We start from the raw sequence: 17,246 nt of genomic DNA, 5'->3' as shown, positions 1-17,246 counted from the left end.
TTGCTAAGGGGAAGATACATGGGGAATCCCCTTCTTGAATTTATAGGTCACTGTCAGCTGCTGTTTTGCCTTGACTCTAGTTTTGCCTTTTATGGATTTGCTTTTTTTTGTAAATTTCTTTTGTTTTCTTTTGTTAATTATATATTTCTTGAACCAACTAGTGTGTTTTTAATTGTTTGTATTAATATTTATTTTGCCCCTTTTTCCCTTTTTAGTGGCATTAGTCAGCTGATAGTGGGGGCTGGGCATGTTAGAGTGGTTCCCCTCACTGTTTGTAGTGTTAAAGTTGACAGGTACACAGTTTGCAGTGATGGGTAAGTTTATGCACTCCTGGAGCACACCCTTAGGCAGGCTGCCTCCCTTTAGCCCGCTTATGTCCACACTTTTTGTTGGTAATTTTGGAATAAGCGTTTCAAAAATAAACCATTTTACTGTTTTTATAAAAGAATCCCTCAATAAAATTATTTTCATAATTTGATTAATTTGCCCTGTGGTATTAACCCCCTTCTCCACAAATGCTTTGTCTTGTCTCAGTAAATGAACTTGTGTTGTCTGTCAAGTAATTGAGGTCTTGGTCAGATTTTCACAAGATATTTCCTGGGGCGACATTCCCCCTCAGAGTAAATGAAGGACTGTGATTCATGGGTGGAACAGCGGCTGAGGGAACAGTTGTAAATGAAGTTGACTGACTACAGAACATTTCTTTATTGTTGAAATCATGAAAAACAGAGTGTGGTGTTCTGTTCTTGAAGGACTGTCTGTTTGAAGGGAAACTGAAAGGACTGCCCCCTCACATGTTCGACAGATAAACGTAATAAAGTAAAAAGTACAATAACTGCCTCACGAGCAGAATTATGAAGCAGCATGAAAAAAGTGCCATAGACCTGAAAATCCAACTGTTCGATACATTTTCCAAAGAGTTATTCATTTAATTTCCTTGGAACCTTTTTATGTAAAAATGTTCATATATGCTGACATTAAATAATAAGAAAAGCTGTTAAATCTCTCATTACATCATTTAATAATATTGCTTTGTAAATTGTTCTGAATTCTGCATCAAGTAAAGTCAATAAATCTCCCCATGTAATACAAACATGTTGTGGATTGCTAACACATTTTACATGATTTCTTAAAAAGAAAAAAAAAAAATACTGGCATAACTTCTGGTTCAAGTAAAGTAAAATTACTTTAAAACTACTGAAGTGCAGCACTTTGGTGAACAATCTTTCCACCATAAAATGTAACAAATCTAAAGATGACATTTCAATAGTGACTATTCTAGATTGCTTTAAACTAACTGTAGTGAGGAAAAAAAGTCCAATAATTACTTTTGAATAGAATCTAATGTACATAAAAACTGTACTAGGGCAGATGTACTGCTGGTCCACTGCTGGTTTTTAAAGTCCTAACAAATAAAACGAGGGGGAGGGAGAAAAGTGTTTTGGCCTCAGAAGTCAGTCATCATATTTGAGTGAGCTATTTTAAAAACTATTCCACTTATAAAGACATGCTGTGGGGATGGAAATGTCCTTGTGACCTGTGCTTCAAAGCACACTTGTTTTTTTTCTGTGTTTGAATCTTAAGTAGTCACTGACTCCAGCAAAAATTATACATGTTTATACAAGTTCTTTTTATAGCTTGTTGCTGGGATCTTATTTACCCCGTCTTCCTGGCAGTCTGAACACTGCCTCTGTATACTTTACTCTGTATCCCTACAGATTGCTTTTTCCATGACAAAAATTGCCTTAACCCTTTAAAACCTGCCCAGTGTGTCTGAACCATTCATCGACCTTCCCTCAATCTTGATTTTTTGAATGAATGTCTTCTTTGCACGACAACCAACAACTATGAACCTCTATTATAGTAAATCATACGCACATATATAATGAATGAATGAATGTGAATGATATGAACATGAATAAAAGTCAGCCAACTTCACAAACACAGCTATGCAAAGAGGTGAATGCCTCAGTTGATCGTTGGAAAGCTCAGACTTTTGCGATTCCATTCATGTAAGAGAAAGCTGTGAATCGAAAAGTCCAAACGAACACCAAACTCTCTGGAAGTGAGTTAAATAAATGATGTATGAAAAGCTCAATGCTGCCTCCCCATGTTTAGTTTTCTCCCGACTGGATTCATACCATTCTCATTTTTATACATCATCAAATGTGTCCTCTCTCTTGTTCCTCCTGTGTAACACATTGTTTGTTTCTTCATTAACAGGAAACATGAAACTGCTCATCACTAAACCTCACTTAAGTAAAACTATCGTCACCTAAAAGTACTTAATGTGACACATTAAAAGTAAAAGTACACATTATGTGAAAAAAAAATGTGTTTGTGATGTTTGCGTATTGTTTATGGGAACTGTATTAAAATGCTCATGTGCGTAGAGCTGACAATCACAATGAAGAGACTGAAACCTCCCTGTGAGTGAGGAACTGTGAGGGGAGCAGGATGAGTGGCCTTGTTTGCACAGAGGGAGGAGAGAAAGTACAGATAGTGGAATACAGTTATGAGAGCCACCCTGGTCGGACCGGATACCGTGGTGCGACCTTGCAGATAAACTTGTTTGTGATATTCAAGTACAAGCTGCAATGCCACCAACTTCTCTTCATTCTCAAGTGTGTGCACTAAAATGATCCCTTGCAATAAGAGACAGACAGATTTAGTGTCTCAGCATTCATTTGAACTTTATTTCACCCTGCATTGGCAGTTCTTTGATCAAGGCACTGATTGTGTATGTTTTTTCTTATTAAAACATACACATTCATCAGGTCATGAGATGAGATACATTGACGTTCACATGAAAGTATTGTGATGGAACAAGGTTAAGCGACATGTCGTTTCCTGTCAGAACAGAACAAGAAAATATCTCATAACATGATACATGGTATTGCGCATTGCTCACTCACTGACATGCCTTCACACAAAAAAACATCCATCACTATTGTCATTTAAACCTTTGCTTTTCCCCTTTGACAAGTTAAAATGTCTGCTGTGAAAAGGGTCTCATAAAATAACTCATAAAATAAAATGTGACGTGAAGTGCAGAGTTTTCATTTACAAACAAGTAGTCCAGAAATAAAGAAGCTACCTAAAGGAACAGCGCAGGAGCTAAGTGCTTTTCCTTTTCACACAAGTTACACAAAATGATCAAAATAAAGCCAGTTACAATCAACAATGTCAAGCAGCACAGTCATAACCAGCTTCTTTGTGGATAACAACACCAGGGGTTAATGGCACAAACTTAAAAGTTCTTTGGCAACTCTTCCATATAGTTCACCTTGTAATGCATATCGTGAAAATTACACTTGAAAAACAAACAGACAGGCTACATATCTACTACAATTAGTGCAAATGATTCATTCTATTCCTCAGTTACTCAGAAAATATTATCTTTAATACAATATCTCTACTATAATGTTTATATTTTTGTTTTGCATGTTTAACATCAAAAACCATTATAGCTTGATAAGCCAACAAAACATATGAAAGTGCAAAGATTTGATCAGTATAGGCTCATTTCACTCTTGATGGAGATGAATAAATGTAAAAATTGTAACACACACCCCCATCCAAAAAAAAACAAAAACAAAAGAAAAACAAACAAAACACATTTACTATATAGGACCCAATTTCTTTTCTTTCTTTCCAGATTAGTCGTGGGTTGTTGTTTCAACATTAATGCTTCTGATTCAGGATTTGATTTGAGCCCTCTAACTTTTGGAGACAACGTCGAATGGATTTAAAATCATCAATATGATCCTTTAAAAAACCCTGTAATTCCTTATAACTTAAATTTCATCATGTCACTTTTCAAGTTTTGTTATCTCATTACCACATTATTTACTTTCACTGTGTTTTGAGAGGGTATGTAGCTTTGTCTCACTCACTTAGGCACGAGGTGAGTGACACAAAGAGATGAAACAGTATAAAAAAAAAACAGCTTCAGATTTACAGAGATAAGAGATGTGTCAAGATTTCAGCAATCATATTGAGTTACAGTACCTGAGAGTTAAGAAAGTAGATGTATCCAAAAGTCTGATAATAACAAATTCTCTAGTAGTAAGAATCAGGAGGAGGAGTCAGGAGGTGCTGTGGTCTATCTGACGAAGATTTATGAAAACTGTTTCTTTACTGCTGAGAACCTGCAAAAACAGAAATGTGCATATTATATAAAGTCAACTTTTACTGTATATCATACAAAAAGTTAGTCAAATAGTTTTAGAAATCAATTTAAATGTTCGTGTCTGTCTTCCATTAAGAATCATTAGCCCTTATTTAATGTATGTATTTATCTTTTTCACCTTCCCTGTAAGGTTGATCAAGCCACAATGATGGTTAAAAGATTGTTTTATTATAAACATAAATGCACTCTCATTTAACAAAAACAAGATTAATAAAGTGTCTTAATAATGTGTTTAATCCAATGTCTTATTTTTTTCTATTGACGTATTGGCTTTAAATTGAATTATTTCTCAAATATATTGCATACATATTCAATGTTAGTAGAACGTTAGTCAAATAAAAGTTAACTTAACCCCATGCAAGAGGCATTTCACTTATTTGCAGAGTTAAAAGTTAATTTAGTAAATTTGAAAGTTTTAAAGTTAATTTAGTAGATTCAAATTATTTGTGTCAAGGGATTAATTATGCTTTTGTGCTTTGTGATTTTACCAACAGCATTACTGCACTTTCAAGCTTTTTTAGCTCCTACAATATGCAGTTCATTTGAGAATATAATAAAAAAATAATAATTCCTTGCATTACAATAAAGCCTTTGCTGGTGTTTGGGCCTATTATTTTTACAATAATTGACTACATGTGAGAATGGGTTGGTAAACTCATTCGAATATGCAATGATTAAAATCAGTGCACCTGATGGAATAGTAGCATCAGCGGCACCAGCTGGCTCACTGGCTGGCTATTCCACATCCTTGTAAAAAGCCCTGATATATTTCTTATATATTTAGCAGCCAAACTGTTTTTATTCCACTTAATTGTATAAACTTCTACTACTCTTGTTACCTTTGAAATATTCCAGATTTATGAAGGTACCAGAGTACAGCAGCAACAACAGTCATGACAAGCAAGAGACTAAATAAGGCCCAACAAGCAGCGCAGCCTCCTGTAGAGAGACAGGACATGAGATAGAAGAGATAGTCACAGGAAATAATGATAGACATTCAGCGTACCAAGTACATCTAGACAAAGTTGATACAGCCCAATGTAACAGTCCTGCCTTGAAGAATTTCCTCATCATTTGGCTCAATGCTTTACAGTGTTATATATGATGTGTTTCTAACCACTTAATGAGTGCACATCCAGCTTTTTAGCATTTCAGTGTGCAACCTGGTGACAGCTGTCAGTTGCACAGTCATGACTCAGTTTATCATGGTGGAGCCAGATTCTTAAACAATCATAAATTGTAATAAGAATGACCTCTAGTGGCGTGCAAATGGTATAGCCGACTGAAAGCCACAACCACAGAGCAAATGCAAAAAACTAAAAAAAATAGAAAATCACATTTGACAAAAACACACAGTCAAGTCAAACCTCTCCTCACCTGAAGAAACATGCAGATGGAGGTGACTGCGTTCTGTTCCATAAGGGTTTGAGGCCTCACACTGGTAGAGTCCATCCAGGTCAGAGGTCATACTAAGAAACTGTAACGTTGCACCTTCTACTCTGATGGCATTCTGAGGCCACGAGTTGTTAAACCTGAAACAAACAAACAGGGCCAAGCACTGTGATGTTCAGCTTGATTAAAAGAGTCACATCAGACCAGAAATGTGTTGTAGAGAGTTGTGACAAAGTTCATGGAATTAAAAATGATTTTATGTCTTTAAATGACAGGTTTGCTGTCTTTTCTGACTCAGACCTTTTCCAGGGAACGTTTACTGCCGATGATTTGCATTTGTGGCCAAGTATTCTCACCATCATGGGTCGATGGGATTTTCTAGTTGAGCCCAACCAACATGCGGCCAATATTGGCCCGTCATTGATATATTGGTATCAGCGTATACGTTGCCTAAAATGCACTCAAAAAAACCAAAATGAAACTCTTTGAAAACTGCTCCCAGGGTAGTTTACTGCCTCAATGCACTGATGTCATTTTAGACAATGAAGTTTATTGTTAAGCTGTAAAATATCTGCCTCCATTACATATTTTGTCACATCATCGAAACCTTTACTTCCTAATATTGGTATTGACATTAGTCCCAGAGATCAAGTATTGTTTAGGTTCTAATTTCTATTATAGTGAACTTGATTATTTCTTTAAGCTATACACATTTTTTCAGCTATTTCTTGTGTTCTTTGTTAACGCTGCTACAAGGAACTTTCAACATACAATACAAACAATAAAGATAGTGAAACATAGTCAGTGTTGTTTTAGTGCAGTACCACCAGACTAATGGATTTATTTAGTAAAAGTAAAGTAAAGTAAGTAAAAGTAAAATATAATAATTTAACAAAAATCACCACTAAAAACAGCCACTGAGACTGTTTCAGTAACAGTCAACAAGTCCTTGTAGTATGTTTAAAATATGTATATTGGTACACAATTGTCCTGTTTTTGCTTTATTTGTAGTTTTAAGATAATGTTTGTGTATTAGAAGCCACTTGTTTTTCCAAAATGTCAGCCATTTTATACTGCATATACCCCTTTGTGTTCAATTTATTAGGCAGTTTTCTTTTAGTTCAGTTACCTAAGCCTATTCAGCGTATGTTAAAGGCTTACTATGTGGGATTTGTTGATTGCGTTTGTAAACACACCGGGTGCAGAGGGTGATTCTGGAGAAAGATGATTGTTGATTAAAAGCTGATTTTCAAATTTCATTTTTACAGTAATGTGCCAGATACCTATGCCCAGAAAGGTCCTGATGACAGCAAAATATCAATAAAACAAGACTGCACAGGCAGGTGGTAGAGTCATAGCAGATACAGACACCACCATCTATTTCTAGGGGATCATAAGTAATACTTCAGAGGTACTACTTCTATATGGGTCCAAACATTGCTTCTTTTTTGTATACCTTTATATGATAACGCTTCAGCAGTGACTGAGTGCATCTGCTCAAATACTTTATATACAGTACAGTTGATGACCTTACAAAATATTTCTTTAAGTTTAAAGTTACATTATAGATAAAATCAGTCCCACTTCTACCCATTACAAGAATCAAATGTCATCATACATTAATACACCGGTAATAAGTTATCTATGTACCAAATGCAGGGGACATTGTTCCTATTCATTACTTTTAGTACTCAGGTACATTTTGCTGATCATACTTTAATACTTTGGGTCTAGTCCCACCACTGTACAAAGATTTTGACAATGACATTGAGGTTACCTGCTCCATGTAAACGTTGCATCTGGATTGGCTTCAGTCACACATTCAAACAAGCCAGAGGCTCGTTCATGAATGTACACTTCAGTGGGGGCGACTGCAAGAAACAGAGAGAATGGGCTGGGTTATTGCTGTAACTGAGAAAATACTAGCTCGGGAACCCCATCCTACCGCCCAGCCATGTGTTCACCACTGGCCACCTAAACCAGCATGTGAACGGCACCAACCGCAGCAATGCTACCAAAATTAAAATAAATACAGAAATAAATCAACATAGTGTCAGGACCTAGAAGGGAGGAAAAAACTTGATCTTTGTGGACGGAAGTCTGTATTCCTTAACAAAATGCTTTTTTCTGGAGTTTCGATTCAGTTACCGCTGGTGAAAAACATCACCTGATTTTGTTTCTTTATTATAAAAAAGTTTTTACATAAAAAAGAAACAAGGGACTTTAATTGTTTAAGAATGTGAAAGAAATTAAATTCAGGGCGTCACAGTAAAATATGGCAGGGAGCAGAGAATTTACAGCCACTCTTTAAACCACCAGTATATCCTAGATCAGCCCACTGCTTTTAAACATTTATGACTATAAGATTAGCATGTCATTTATTAAAGACACATCTTCAAAAAAATTGTAGACACAGTTTAAAATTGGAGTTTAACGGATGCAACAGAATTACATGTATTCCACTTTTAGAGTAAAAATTAAACTGAGGTAATAGAAGGGATTAATCCCACTAGATTTAGAGTTTGGTGCAACGTAAAAAATCAAACCATGATTTCACTTGGTTTGAACATTTATCAATGTTTATAACATTTACCAGCCCTCAGTCAACACCAACATCTGAAGGTCAGAAACCAATTCTCTATAGATATCGTTATGAGTTAAGAGTCTCCCTGATTCTTCTGCAGAAGAAACTGTTGAATTGAAGTATTTGTATACTCACAGTGGACCTGTATGGTGAAAGGCAGAGTTTGTTTACTTCCCAGGGCAGCATTGGTGATGACACACTGGACCACCTGATGGTTGATTTCTCTGCTCGGTATTCCAAACAGCGAGCTGATTGTGGTGGTTGTACCGTTGCCGTGCTCAGTGGAGCTGGTTGTTGTCCTCAGTTTTCCTGCCAGATCACCAGTGAGCCACCTCACCTCTGCAGGAGGCTTGGAAGCAGCAGCCGTGCAGGTAACAAGTGAAACCTCCTTATCACCCAAAACAGGAGGATTAGCTTCCAGGCTTGAGACTGGAGGCACTACAACAGTCACAGTGCACAGCAATTATAAAAATATGAATAATCAAATAATAGATATACTAAAACAATATTTGTAAACTGAGCATCATACCGAGCAAGTTTAGAGGTATTTCTGTCTTGTGGTTACCGCTGGGAAACAGGGTGAAGATGCAAGTGTAGGTGCCTTCATCCATCAGCGTGACGTTGGATAACTGGAGAGATCCATTGTTGTCATCAAAGCTCCCAATAAATTCAAATCGCTCATCATGGCCATTGACAAACTTTGTAGGTAAGATGGTGAAGAAATTTTCATTCCGAGGTTTCCCTCGGGTCATCCTCTGCCATGAAATCTGGCTGAGGGTCTCCATGGTGTCGATGAGTTTGCACGGTAAGACAACGGTCCCTCCTTGGACCACCGACTTGCTTCCTCCAATCACCTGGAGACCTGTGAGGGGTGTGAAACAGGGCCCTATAAAATCTGTTTGATTTTTTTCCCAAATTCCACTTGATTTTTTCCCAAATTCCATTTTTCCATTTTAATTTTTGGGAATCCCGATTTTTTTTTTTTTTTTTACCTTTTACTGTTATTATACGACCGAAAACAGTGTGTTTTAAATGTAAATGACTAAAATGTACACAAATTAAATAGAAAATAGATACCTTTAATTAACTGAGGTGACAAACATATTTCCTCAGTACTGTACTTTACAGTACAGTAAAGTGCATCAAAAAATTTTGACGTCATAATGTCTTCATACAGTTGTATATGCTGTGTTTTATGGGTTTCACTGAATAAAAACATGGTCAGCTCTCAGGCAGATCCAGAAAATGTTTGCAAACAAAATTGTTCTGAAAATTTAAGTTAAAAAAAAAAGAAGAAAAAAATAGCAAAGATGACGAAAAAATGAGAAATTATACTCGTGACGTTATGTCAATAACATACTAACAAGCTAGTAGTGGAAACACCAACCCTCCCCCTGTCCTCCGAGCTCCCAGCCCAGGCAGAGTCAGCTACGAGTGCTGTGGCTACCGGGGCTAACTAGCTAACCAGCTACTGTACGCACTCTGGTATCATATGCAAATAATATGAATCAGACAGGTGGCTAACTCTGACGCATTACACCTTTAATTATGATTTCTCAGGTCTGCTTCTTTGCAAAACAACAATTCACCTGACACATACAAGTCGTTCGGGAACTGCTCGGCTCTGCACTGAGGGGTTAATGTCAAGTTTCTCGGTTTTTTCGCCGACGAAGACGGAGCCGTGAGCAGCCGCTTTGCCATGCTTACATTGTTTAGACGGGGGAGCTCTGTCTGTGGGGAGGGGGCGACTTGTTGTGACTTCTTGTGCCACCCAGATTTGCTTCCCTCCGTGCAGTTTTCCCTACACATACGTTCCTCTTCCACACGAACACAGCATGTCAGTGAAATCATAGGGCCCTTGTAAAATCTCATCAGGGATCAGATCTCAATCACAGGGCACAGGCACAAGTAAAGACACGCATGGTATCTAACAAGATTTTACCTGACGTCCTCCATTTAATTCATGTAATTATTTAATTCCTAGTGAAATTTATTGTTTTAGTGCTCTGAAGTCGTTTTAGATGATAAAGTTATGTTCCTGCCTTCATTTTGTGCATTACTGATGTCAATGAACATGTTATTTTTTTTTTCAAATTATTATTTGTATTCTAGTTTATAGTCTACTAGAAAAAATAACTGAGGATGTAGAAGTTAGTCTGTAGTCCTATGTAATGATCCGCAGTCTCTGATAGTGTGACTTACTTATTTGTTCCTTTGTTTACCGTTTATTGAGCAGGATGCAGGTGTTGGACAAGTATTAGTTTTCCAGTTTGAGGATCACAAAGGAATTTTTGCCTGGGTAAAAATCCCCATATCTGCTGCTCCTTTTCTTCAGCTTTAATCACTCCCGTTGGCTTAAGTTAAATTACTTTTGGCATTCCTCTTTTGATACCTGGGACAGGTCGTAATTAAGGTTTACGTTATTCTTACATAAAAGATTAACCACATTGTTGCCATTGTCTGCCCTGAAAAGACGACATAGAGCTTGTTGTCTGTTAGCTAACTACAATATACACTGCGGAGGTAGATCTGCAGAATAGCATCCCATGTCTCTGTATTGAATTATTTCACCAGCTGCGTTTTCCTTCCGAGTAAACGGACTGGCTCACAGTGAAACAGCGAATCTGCTGCTCCTGTAAGCTAAACATAGTGCTTCAACAGAAAAAAAAAACCTTCAGCTCACAAACCCTCTGTAAGAGCGGCCAGGACCATCGCAGACACCAGCATAAACATCGTAATGCTCCTGAAGAAACACGGTGCCCATAATTTATCGCAGAAAACACACCAAAAAGTTGATTCCATCCATCCGGAACAATAATCCCGTTGATGTGCACTCTCTCACCGAGGAGCTCTCGTGTCGCGTAATCGTGACGCTTTCATGAAGGTGGGAATTTCCAGATGCCCAAAGCATTTAGGAGGGATATGTAGGAGGAGGAATAGGATCAGGGAGATTGGAGGTACTCAGACAGGTATGAGTGAGTACAGTTTAGTTGTAAAAGGATGTTAAGGCAGACATATTATTTAATCCTGTTAACAAAGTTAATACATACTTGAATGCTACTGTTCAACCTGGACCAGAGCAACAAACACAAATAATTAAAAATTGCTGTAAGGGGAAGATACATGGGGAAACAATTTAGGGAATGTGTCTATTTTGCTGTTCAGGCCTGAAAATAATCTTCACTGGAAGTCTCAACACAGCACCCAATAAACACAGTGGAAAAGCATGCTGGGTATTAAATATAATCAAAAGTTTCCCGCTCTAATTTAGCTCAAATTGCTTATTTTAGTGATTGAACCCACTGTGATGTGTCACAGATGACAAATCCAAACTCTTATCAGTGTGTGATGGCAAAACTAGTGTTAACTTCTGTGAATTACGTTACTGTTTCTTTAACACGACCCTTCCCAACTCCTCTGCCCAACTCCTTCCTGATTACCATAATCTGAGGGTTTTTAAGGCACCTGTGGCCTCATGGCTGTCTCTTTGTCTCTCCCTGGTTGTCATGAGAGCTCCTATCTGACTCTGAGCTCTCCTCTCCCTCGTTTGCCTGTTTGTATTGGTGTCTGCATCTACTAGTGGATGAATGAATAAAGGAGTGTTGTGAACTGCTGATACAGGATGTGTAAATGAAGTGGTAGTAACAAAAGTGAATTCTTGCTCTTTTCCACATGCCCGAAGCATGTAAGAGGGATATGTAGGAGGAGGAGTAGGATCTCCTCTAGTGAGTACAGTACAGAGTGAGTACAAGACATATTATTTAATCCAAAGTTTATACATACTTGAGTATGTTTAAACTGGATCTCATCTATAAACTACAAAAAGACAATACAAATAAGAAAGAAACATCTCTGTTGAATATGGAAGTGAGTAAGCAGCTGTTGGAGTGAGGAAAAATGGCCTTCATCATTCTTCTGTCATGCTAGTTACGAAATCATGGACAAGTTTGTGAAAGGACTGCCAGGTAAATGTAAAGCAGCAGATTAATCTGCATTGTGTCTACCGACCTACTAAAGCAAAGACAAGGATATATGACGAGACGTATCTCACCCTCGGCTTCACCAGTGAAACGGTGGTCAATGAGGAGTGGCTACAGCTTGTTGTGTGTCTCAAAACATTCACTTCTTGCCCTCTGAATGAAGGCGAACAAGTTAAGACGCCGCTTGGTGACTTCAGATCCTTCAGTAAGATAGCCAACAAAACGATGAGCATTGATTTCTTCAGAAAACAACAGCTCAACTGTCGTGCACAACAGAGTTGCTTTACTTAAGCCGCATCTGTGCCCTCAACTTGCTTCCTACAATTTAATAATAGAAATAAGCATTTTTAAAAAAATAAGTGCCAGTATGTTGAGGCATTGCTGTACGAGCCTGTCATTTTTTCTGTGTTTTACCTGACAAACAACTTCAACTTATTTCACCATTTACATCAACTTCATGACAGAAAAAAAAACAAAACATTTTATTGATGGTAAACATGTTAAATTCTACAATTAAAATACACATCAACCAAGAAGGTTACAGCTTTGTTGTCCTTAAACTTACAATTTGGAGACTTTTTGCATCAGGAGAACATTTGTTAGCTTTGTGGAACACTGTCTACAACACAGTCTTAACTATTTGGGCCTACGTGTTCAGTGGTTATACATAAAGATATTTCGTTCATTGTGTTTGGATCGCTCAGGACATGAACAGTTGCTTTAAAGGTAACAATAACATTGTCTTGACCTCTTTATTATTACAGAGATGAATGTATTCTCCTGAAATGTATTTCTTTGGCCTTTGATCAAATAAATACAGTGTCAGTTTGCACGGATTGTTAGAATAGCATTTTTACATTTTAAGTTCGGGATATAAGTGCCAAACAAACACATGCCACACATCTGAGTGATGAGGTTTGTTTGAATAGTAAAAGTCAGCATGAGATTTCACAGGTTATATAAACAGTAGATGGTCAAATGGTTTTGATAAAAGACTGAAAAATGGCAACTTTTCTCACAATACAGTTCAACAACAACCAACATTAATAAAGAGCTGAACATCTGAATCATTCTGCTAATAATCCACTTAGTTTGGACTTCTTATATTAAAATGGCATCAACTCAAGAGCAAAACAGAAAATGTGTGTTTTTTATGATTGCATGTGCTTTTCAAACATTTGACATGAACACAAGCACAAATTCTATAAAGAATCTTTGATCTGGATTCATATCCCCAAACATATTCAGTGAATGTTGGGTGAAAGGCAGGACACAACTTTCAAGAGACATGTACATGTATCAGTGAATTATTTGGTGTGAGAGTTGAAAAAACTCTTAATTACTGACGTTTTCACCACCTGAAGGACACCATGGGTCTGTGTATCAGGCTGGACAACAACCACAAACATTTCTCCCACCAGACGGAGCACTTGGCATGCTTCTGTAACATTGTGGCCATTAAGAAAATAAATATCATGAGTAAAATGAAATATATATATCAAAATAAGATAAAAACATAAAATAAGAATAAGCAGTGAAAACAAATATTACAGTGCAGCTACAGTGTGAAATCAGATTAAATGTTCTAATCTTTAATGTAATAAAAAGTTGCTGTCAACAAAAAAATCTTGAGTCCTGATTTAAAACACATTTCCTGGAAGATTGTTCCAGATTAATGATGCAAAAAACTGACTGCTGTTTCTCCACCCTCAGTTTTAACAAGGCCGTCATTCTCCAGGCTGGATCCATGTTATTTACATCATCGTATATCATGTGTCCTGTCCATTCATCCTGTACACTACACAGCTCTGGTACTGAGCAGGAGACACCTGTGGCGAGCGGGAATGAGAATAAACTCTTAACTAAGAAATAAAAATGGATGCGCAGAAAATAAGAGAGACTGCTGACAAAATGCTTTGTGAGGCATAAGAACATGATAGTTTGAGTAATGACTTGAAGCTCCTCTCACCTGTCCTCCCAACTGGACATGAAACTGGACCTAACTCAGAGTCCTCCTCACTGAGTCCTGGCTGATTTCTCTTTCCAGAGTTTTCTGCAGAGATAAAAATGCAAATAATGAGAATCTCACAAATTTCCAAGTTGTTTCAGACTGTTGGGGACACTGGGAAGACGTCCCCACCATTTTTTGAAATGACCAGCCTTGTCCCCTTCACATTTTAAAGACATAATGAGATGAAAATGTGTTCAAGAAAAAACTTGCACCAAAAGTATTCACTGACAGATGACACGAAATACATTTGATGCACGATTATGCACTTTTTTCCTGCTGTAGTTATGTACTCTGACCTCATATGATCCCCTCATTACATTAACTCACCTATATGTTGAAGAAAACTTGTTTTTTAATCAAAGCCCTTATGTCCCCACCACTTCTCATCACATAGTGACACACTTGTTTGAACTAACATTTGGTTGGCATTTTGGCTTGAAAAATGAACTAAACGATGAATCGGTTATTGATTTCTGGTGATGGACTAATTGAAAAGTCACCTCAGCATTTTATCTCTAAGCTTATTCATACTGAAGCATCAGTGTACGTGTAGTATTTTTCTGTTGCAGCTGATGAGGAGCTAATTCAGGTAATTTTAACACAGTTATGTTGCTTTGTCAAGTGGTTTTCCCAACCTGACGGAGCCGGCCCCTCTGAAGACTCACAAAAGAAATCTGAGTGGGTCGTGAGATGTTTACTGTGGTCGGAAAGAAAAAACAAAATTCTAATACAGGAATCTGTTTTCATGTTTTTGGTCTACAGACACCGCTCTTTTTCTAAGGAGAAACAAGCAAACATTAACATTACACTGCAATTTACATATTTATATCTGAAATGTGAAAGAACTCAAGCTGTAAATTGAGTGCAGTAGAATAAAATGTACAATGTTTCTATATTTCTCTCTAAATGTAGTATAATAGAAGCATAAAGTGGCATTAAATGGAAATACTGAAGTAAAGTACAGGTACCCATACTTAGGTACACTACTGGAGTAAATTTACTCAGTTACTTGCCATCAGTGCTAAAGAGGGTGTTGGGTGGGGGTTCTCGAATAAATAAAATTGTATAAAATAATTTAGATGCATTTACATGACAACAAGAAATAGGCAAAAAAAAAGTAAGAAGGGGGATAGGCTCCAGCCCCCCCGCGACCCTGCAGAGGATTAAGCGGCGTACATAGAATATGTACAGATGATGGATGGATGGAAAAGTAAGAAGGTGTTATTCTGCTGAGAAGGTTACTTCACTGGAACAAACACTCATCTTCATCCTGTCACTCCTCTTTCTGCTCCTCTCTCATCTCTGTCTCATCTCTTCTCTCTCAGAGTTTGTCGCCCTCTGCCTGTCACAGTCAGGGATGCAGCCTGTTTGAGTGCAGACTCATGTGGCTGCACTTAAATATATTTATAAGTTAGATAATTACATCAAGTTCAACACAATTCAAATTAAGTGTCCCTGTTTGTTTAAGACCACCTGCAGCTCGTTGATGTGAAGACACTGACTGGATCTTTTCCTCATTTAACAACATGCAGATTATCATTAACACACACCAGGTTATCATCTTGAACTGGAAACATGTATTTAATGAGACACGTCTGCTGTCAAGACATTTCATTACAATAAGAAAGGATTGTTGTCATGAACAAAAATCATGAAAATAAGAAGATTTGAAAATAAAAATATTCTGTTTTGTTGTCATGATGTCATGACACTTCTCACAGCAGACATTTTAACTTGTCAAAGCAGGAAGCACAGGCGGAATAAATAACATTTCTGATAACTGCGTTCCATTTAGGTGAGCCATTTACAGCACCAGCACTGGTGTTGTTGATGTTCACTCTCTGACATGTCTTACTGGGACACTTAATGAAGTGAAGCCATCATTAATGTTATTTACACGTTTGTTTTCCTGCTTTGACAAATCAAAATATCTGCTGTAAAAACAATATCTGCGCTGCATTGACTGACATCATGTAAAGCTCCCTTATTGTAATGAAAACTGTTACTGGAAAGAGGATTAACAATATTAAGTGGTGTGAAATATCTTTAGTAAATGTAGAAATGTTTAAAAATTGCAGCCGGTTCACATGTTAGTTACACAGTGACGACAAGTGGTGAAGGGAGGAGGAAGTCAAGATGATAAGTGTGTAACAACACGAGGCTACAGTTATCAAATATTAAATAAAAACTCACCTGCAGAGGCAGACAGCTGTAGCGATGACACAGAGAAGAAGTCCATTTGAATATAGGAGTATATATAGAAAATCCCACGATGAACTGACTCCTGTGTCAAATAAGATGTAAATTAAATAAGTAGCATGAAGTGTGAGCTTTGAGATGTACAAAGTCTGAAGAGATGATTAGTCCTGTTTGTGCTCTGCTTACCTTCAGGTGCCTCAGACACTGTCATATTCCACTCTGTTCTCCTTATGCCATGGTTGCCACTTACTGTGCATGTATAGAGTCCTGCATCTTCATGTGTAGCATTAAAAACATTCAGATTTAAAGATAAGTTTCCGTCTATTGTCACTCTGTTAGAGGTTAGATTAGAGAAAGTCTTATTAAGTTGAATTGAATGAATAAAACTAAATCTGTCGTTGGTCCAGTGGACTTGTGTGATCTTTTCCTCGGATGTGTTGCAAGTCAGTGTGACAGATTCTCCTCTGGACACCAGAATATCCCAGTGGTCAATGAAACAATGACCTTAGAGGGAAGGAAACAATCAATCAATCAATATCAAATATAATCAAGGACAGAAAAATGCACACACTACAAACACAGATCTCCACTGTACCTGCAAAGACTTGGCACATAACTAATAGTTGAAGCAGAGCTGCTCGGTTCAGGCTGAACATGGTGACCATCAGACAGAGACACTCAGACTGGAACTTTACCATCAGGTCTTAAATGTGTCTGTGGTTGAGGCGCTGCAGAAAGGAAGTGGCTTTAGTTGTTGCGCAGCTGCTCAAACCATCTGATTTTCCACATGTGATAGAACGTAAGTGATCTGTGAGTCCAGATTGTATTTGTATTGATGGGTAATGTAGGCAGCAGTTTTTGAAAATGAAGAGGAATGTTACATTTAAT

The 17,246-nt window shown here is 37.4% G+C and overlaps 1 protein-coding gene and 1 long non-coding RNA gene across 4 annotated transcripts; both read right to left on the bottom strand.

The window, feature by feature from the left end:
• Positions 1-2,667: 2,667 nt before the first annotated feature.
• LOC119026407 (nectin-1-like) lies at positions 2,668-11,040 on the bottom strand. Of its 3 annotated transcripts, none has more exons than XM_037110773.1 (7): positions 10,856-11,040; positions 8,698-9,030; positions 8,304-8,606; positions 7,362-7,455; positions 5,570-5,724; positions 5,032-5,131; positions 2,668-4,151 (listed from the first exon to the last, which is right to left on the bottom strand). In XM_037110773.1, exons 1-7 carry the CDS (start codon positions 10,968-10,970, stop codon positions 4,121-4,123), a joined length of 1,131 nt encoding a protein of 376 aa, XP_036966668.1. In that variant the 5' UTR covers positions 10,971-11,040; the 3' UTR covers positions 2,668-4,120. The 3 variants fall into 3 exon arrangements, with proteins under 3 accessions (XP_036966668.1, XP_036966667.1, XP_036966670.1); XM_037110772.1 differs by lacking the exon at positions 10,856-11,040 and adding an exon at positions 9,758-10,148; XM_037110775.1 differs by lacking the exon at positions 10,856-11,040 and adding an exon at positions 9,769-10,125.
• A 1,664-nt stretch (positions 11,041-12,704) lies between these two features.
• LOC119025871 lies at positions 12,705-17,066 on the bottom strand. The gene is made up of 5 exons (XR_005076944.1): positions 16,954-17,066; positions 16,545-16,862; positions 16,353-16,443; positions 14,118-14,201; positions 12,705-13,977 (listed from the first exon to the last, which is right to left on the bottom strand). It is a non-coding gene; the product is annotated as an uncharacterized LOC119025871 (long non-coding RNA).
• Positions 17,067-17,246: the final 180 nt, after the last annotated feature.

This window comes from Acanthopagrus latus, chromosome 9 (assembly GCF_904848185.1).
Source record: "Acanthopagrus latus isolate v.2019 chromosome 9, fAcaLat1.1, whole genome shotgun sequence".
In the NCBI taxonomy this organism is placed as follows: Eukaryota; Metazoa; Chordata; class Actinopteri; order Spariformes; family Sparidae; genus Acanthopagrus; species Acanthopagrus latus.
This window is presented reverse-complemented; position numbering and strand designations above follow the sequence as displayed.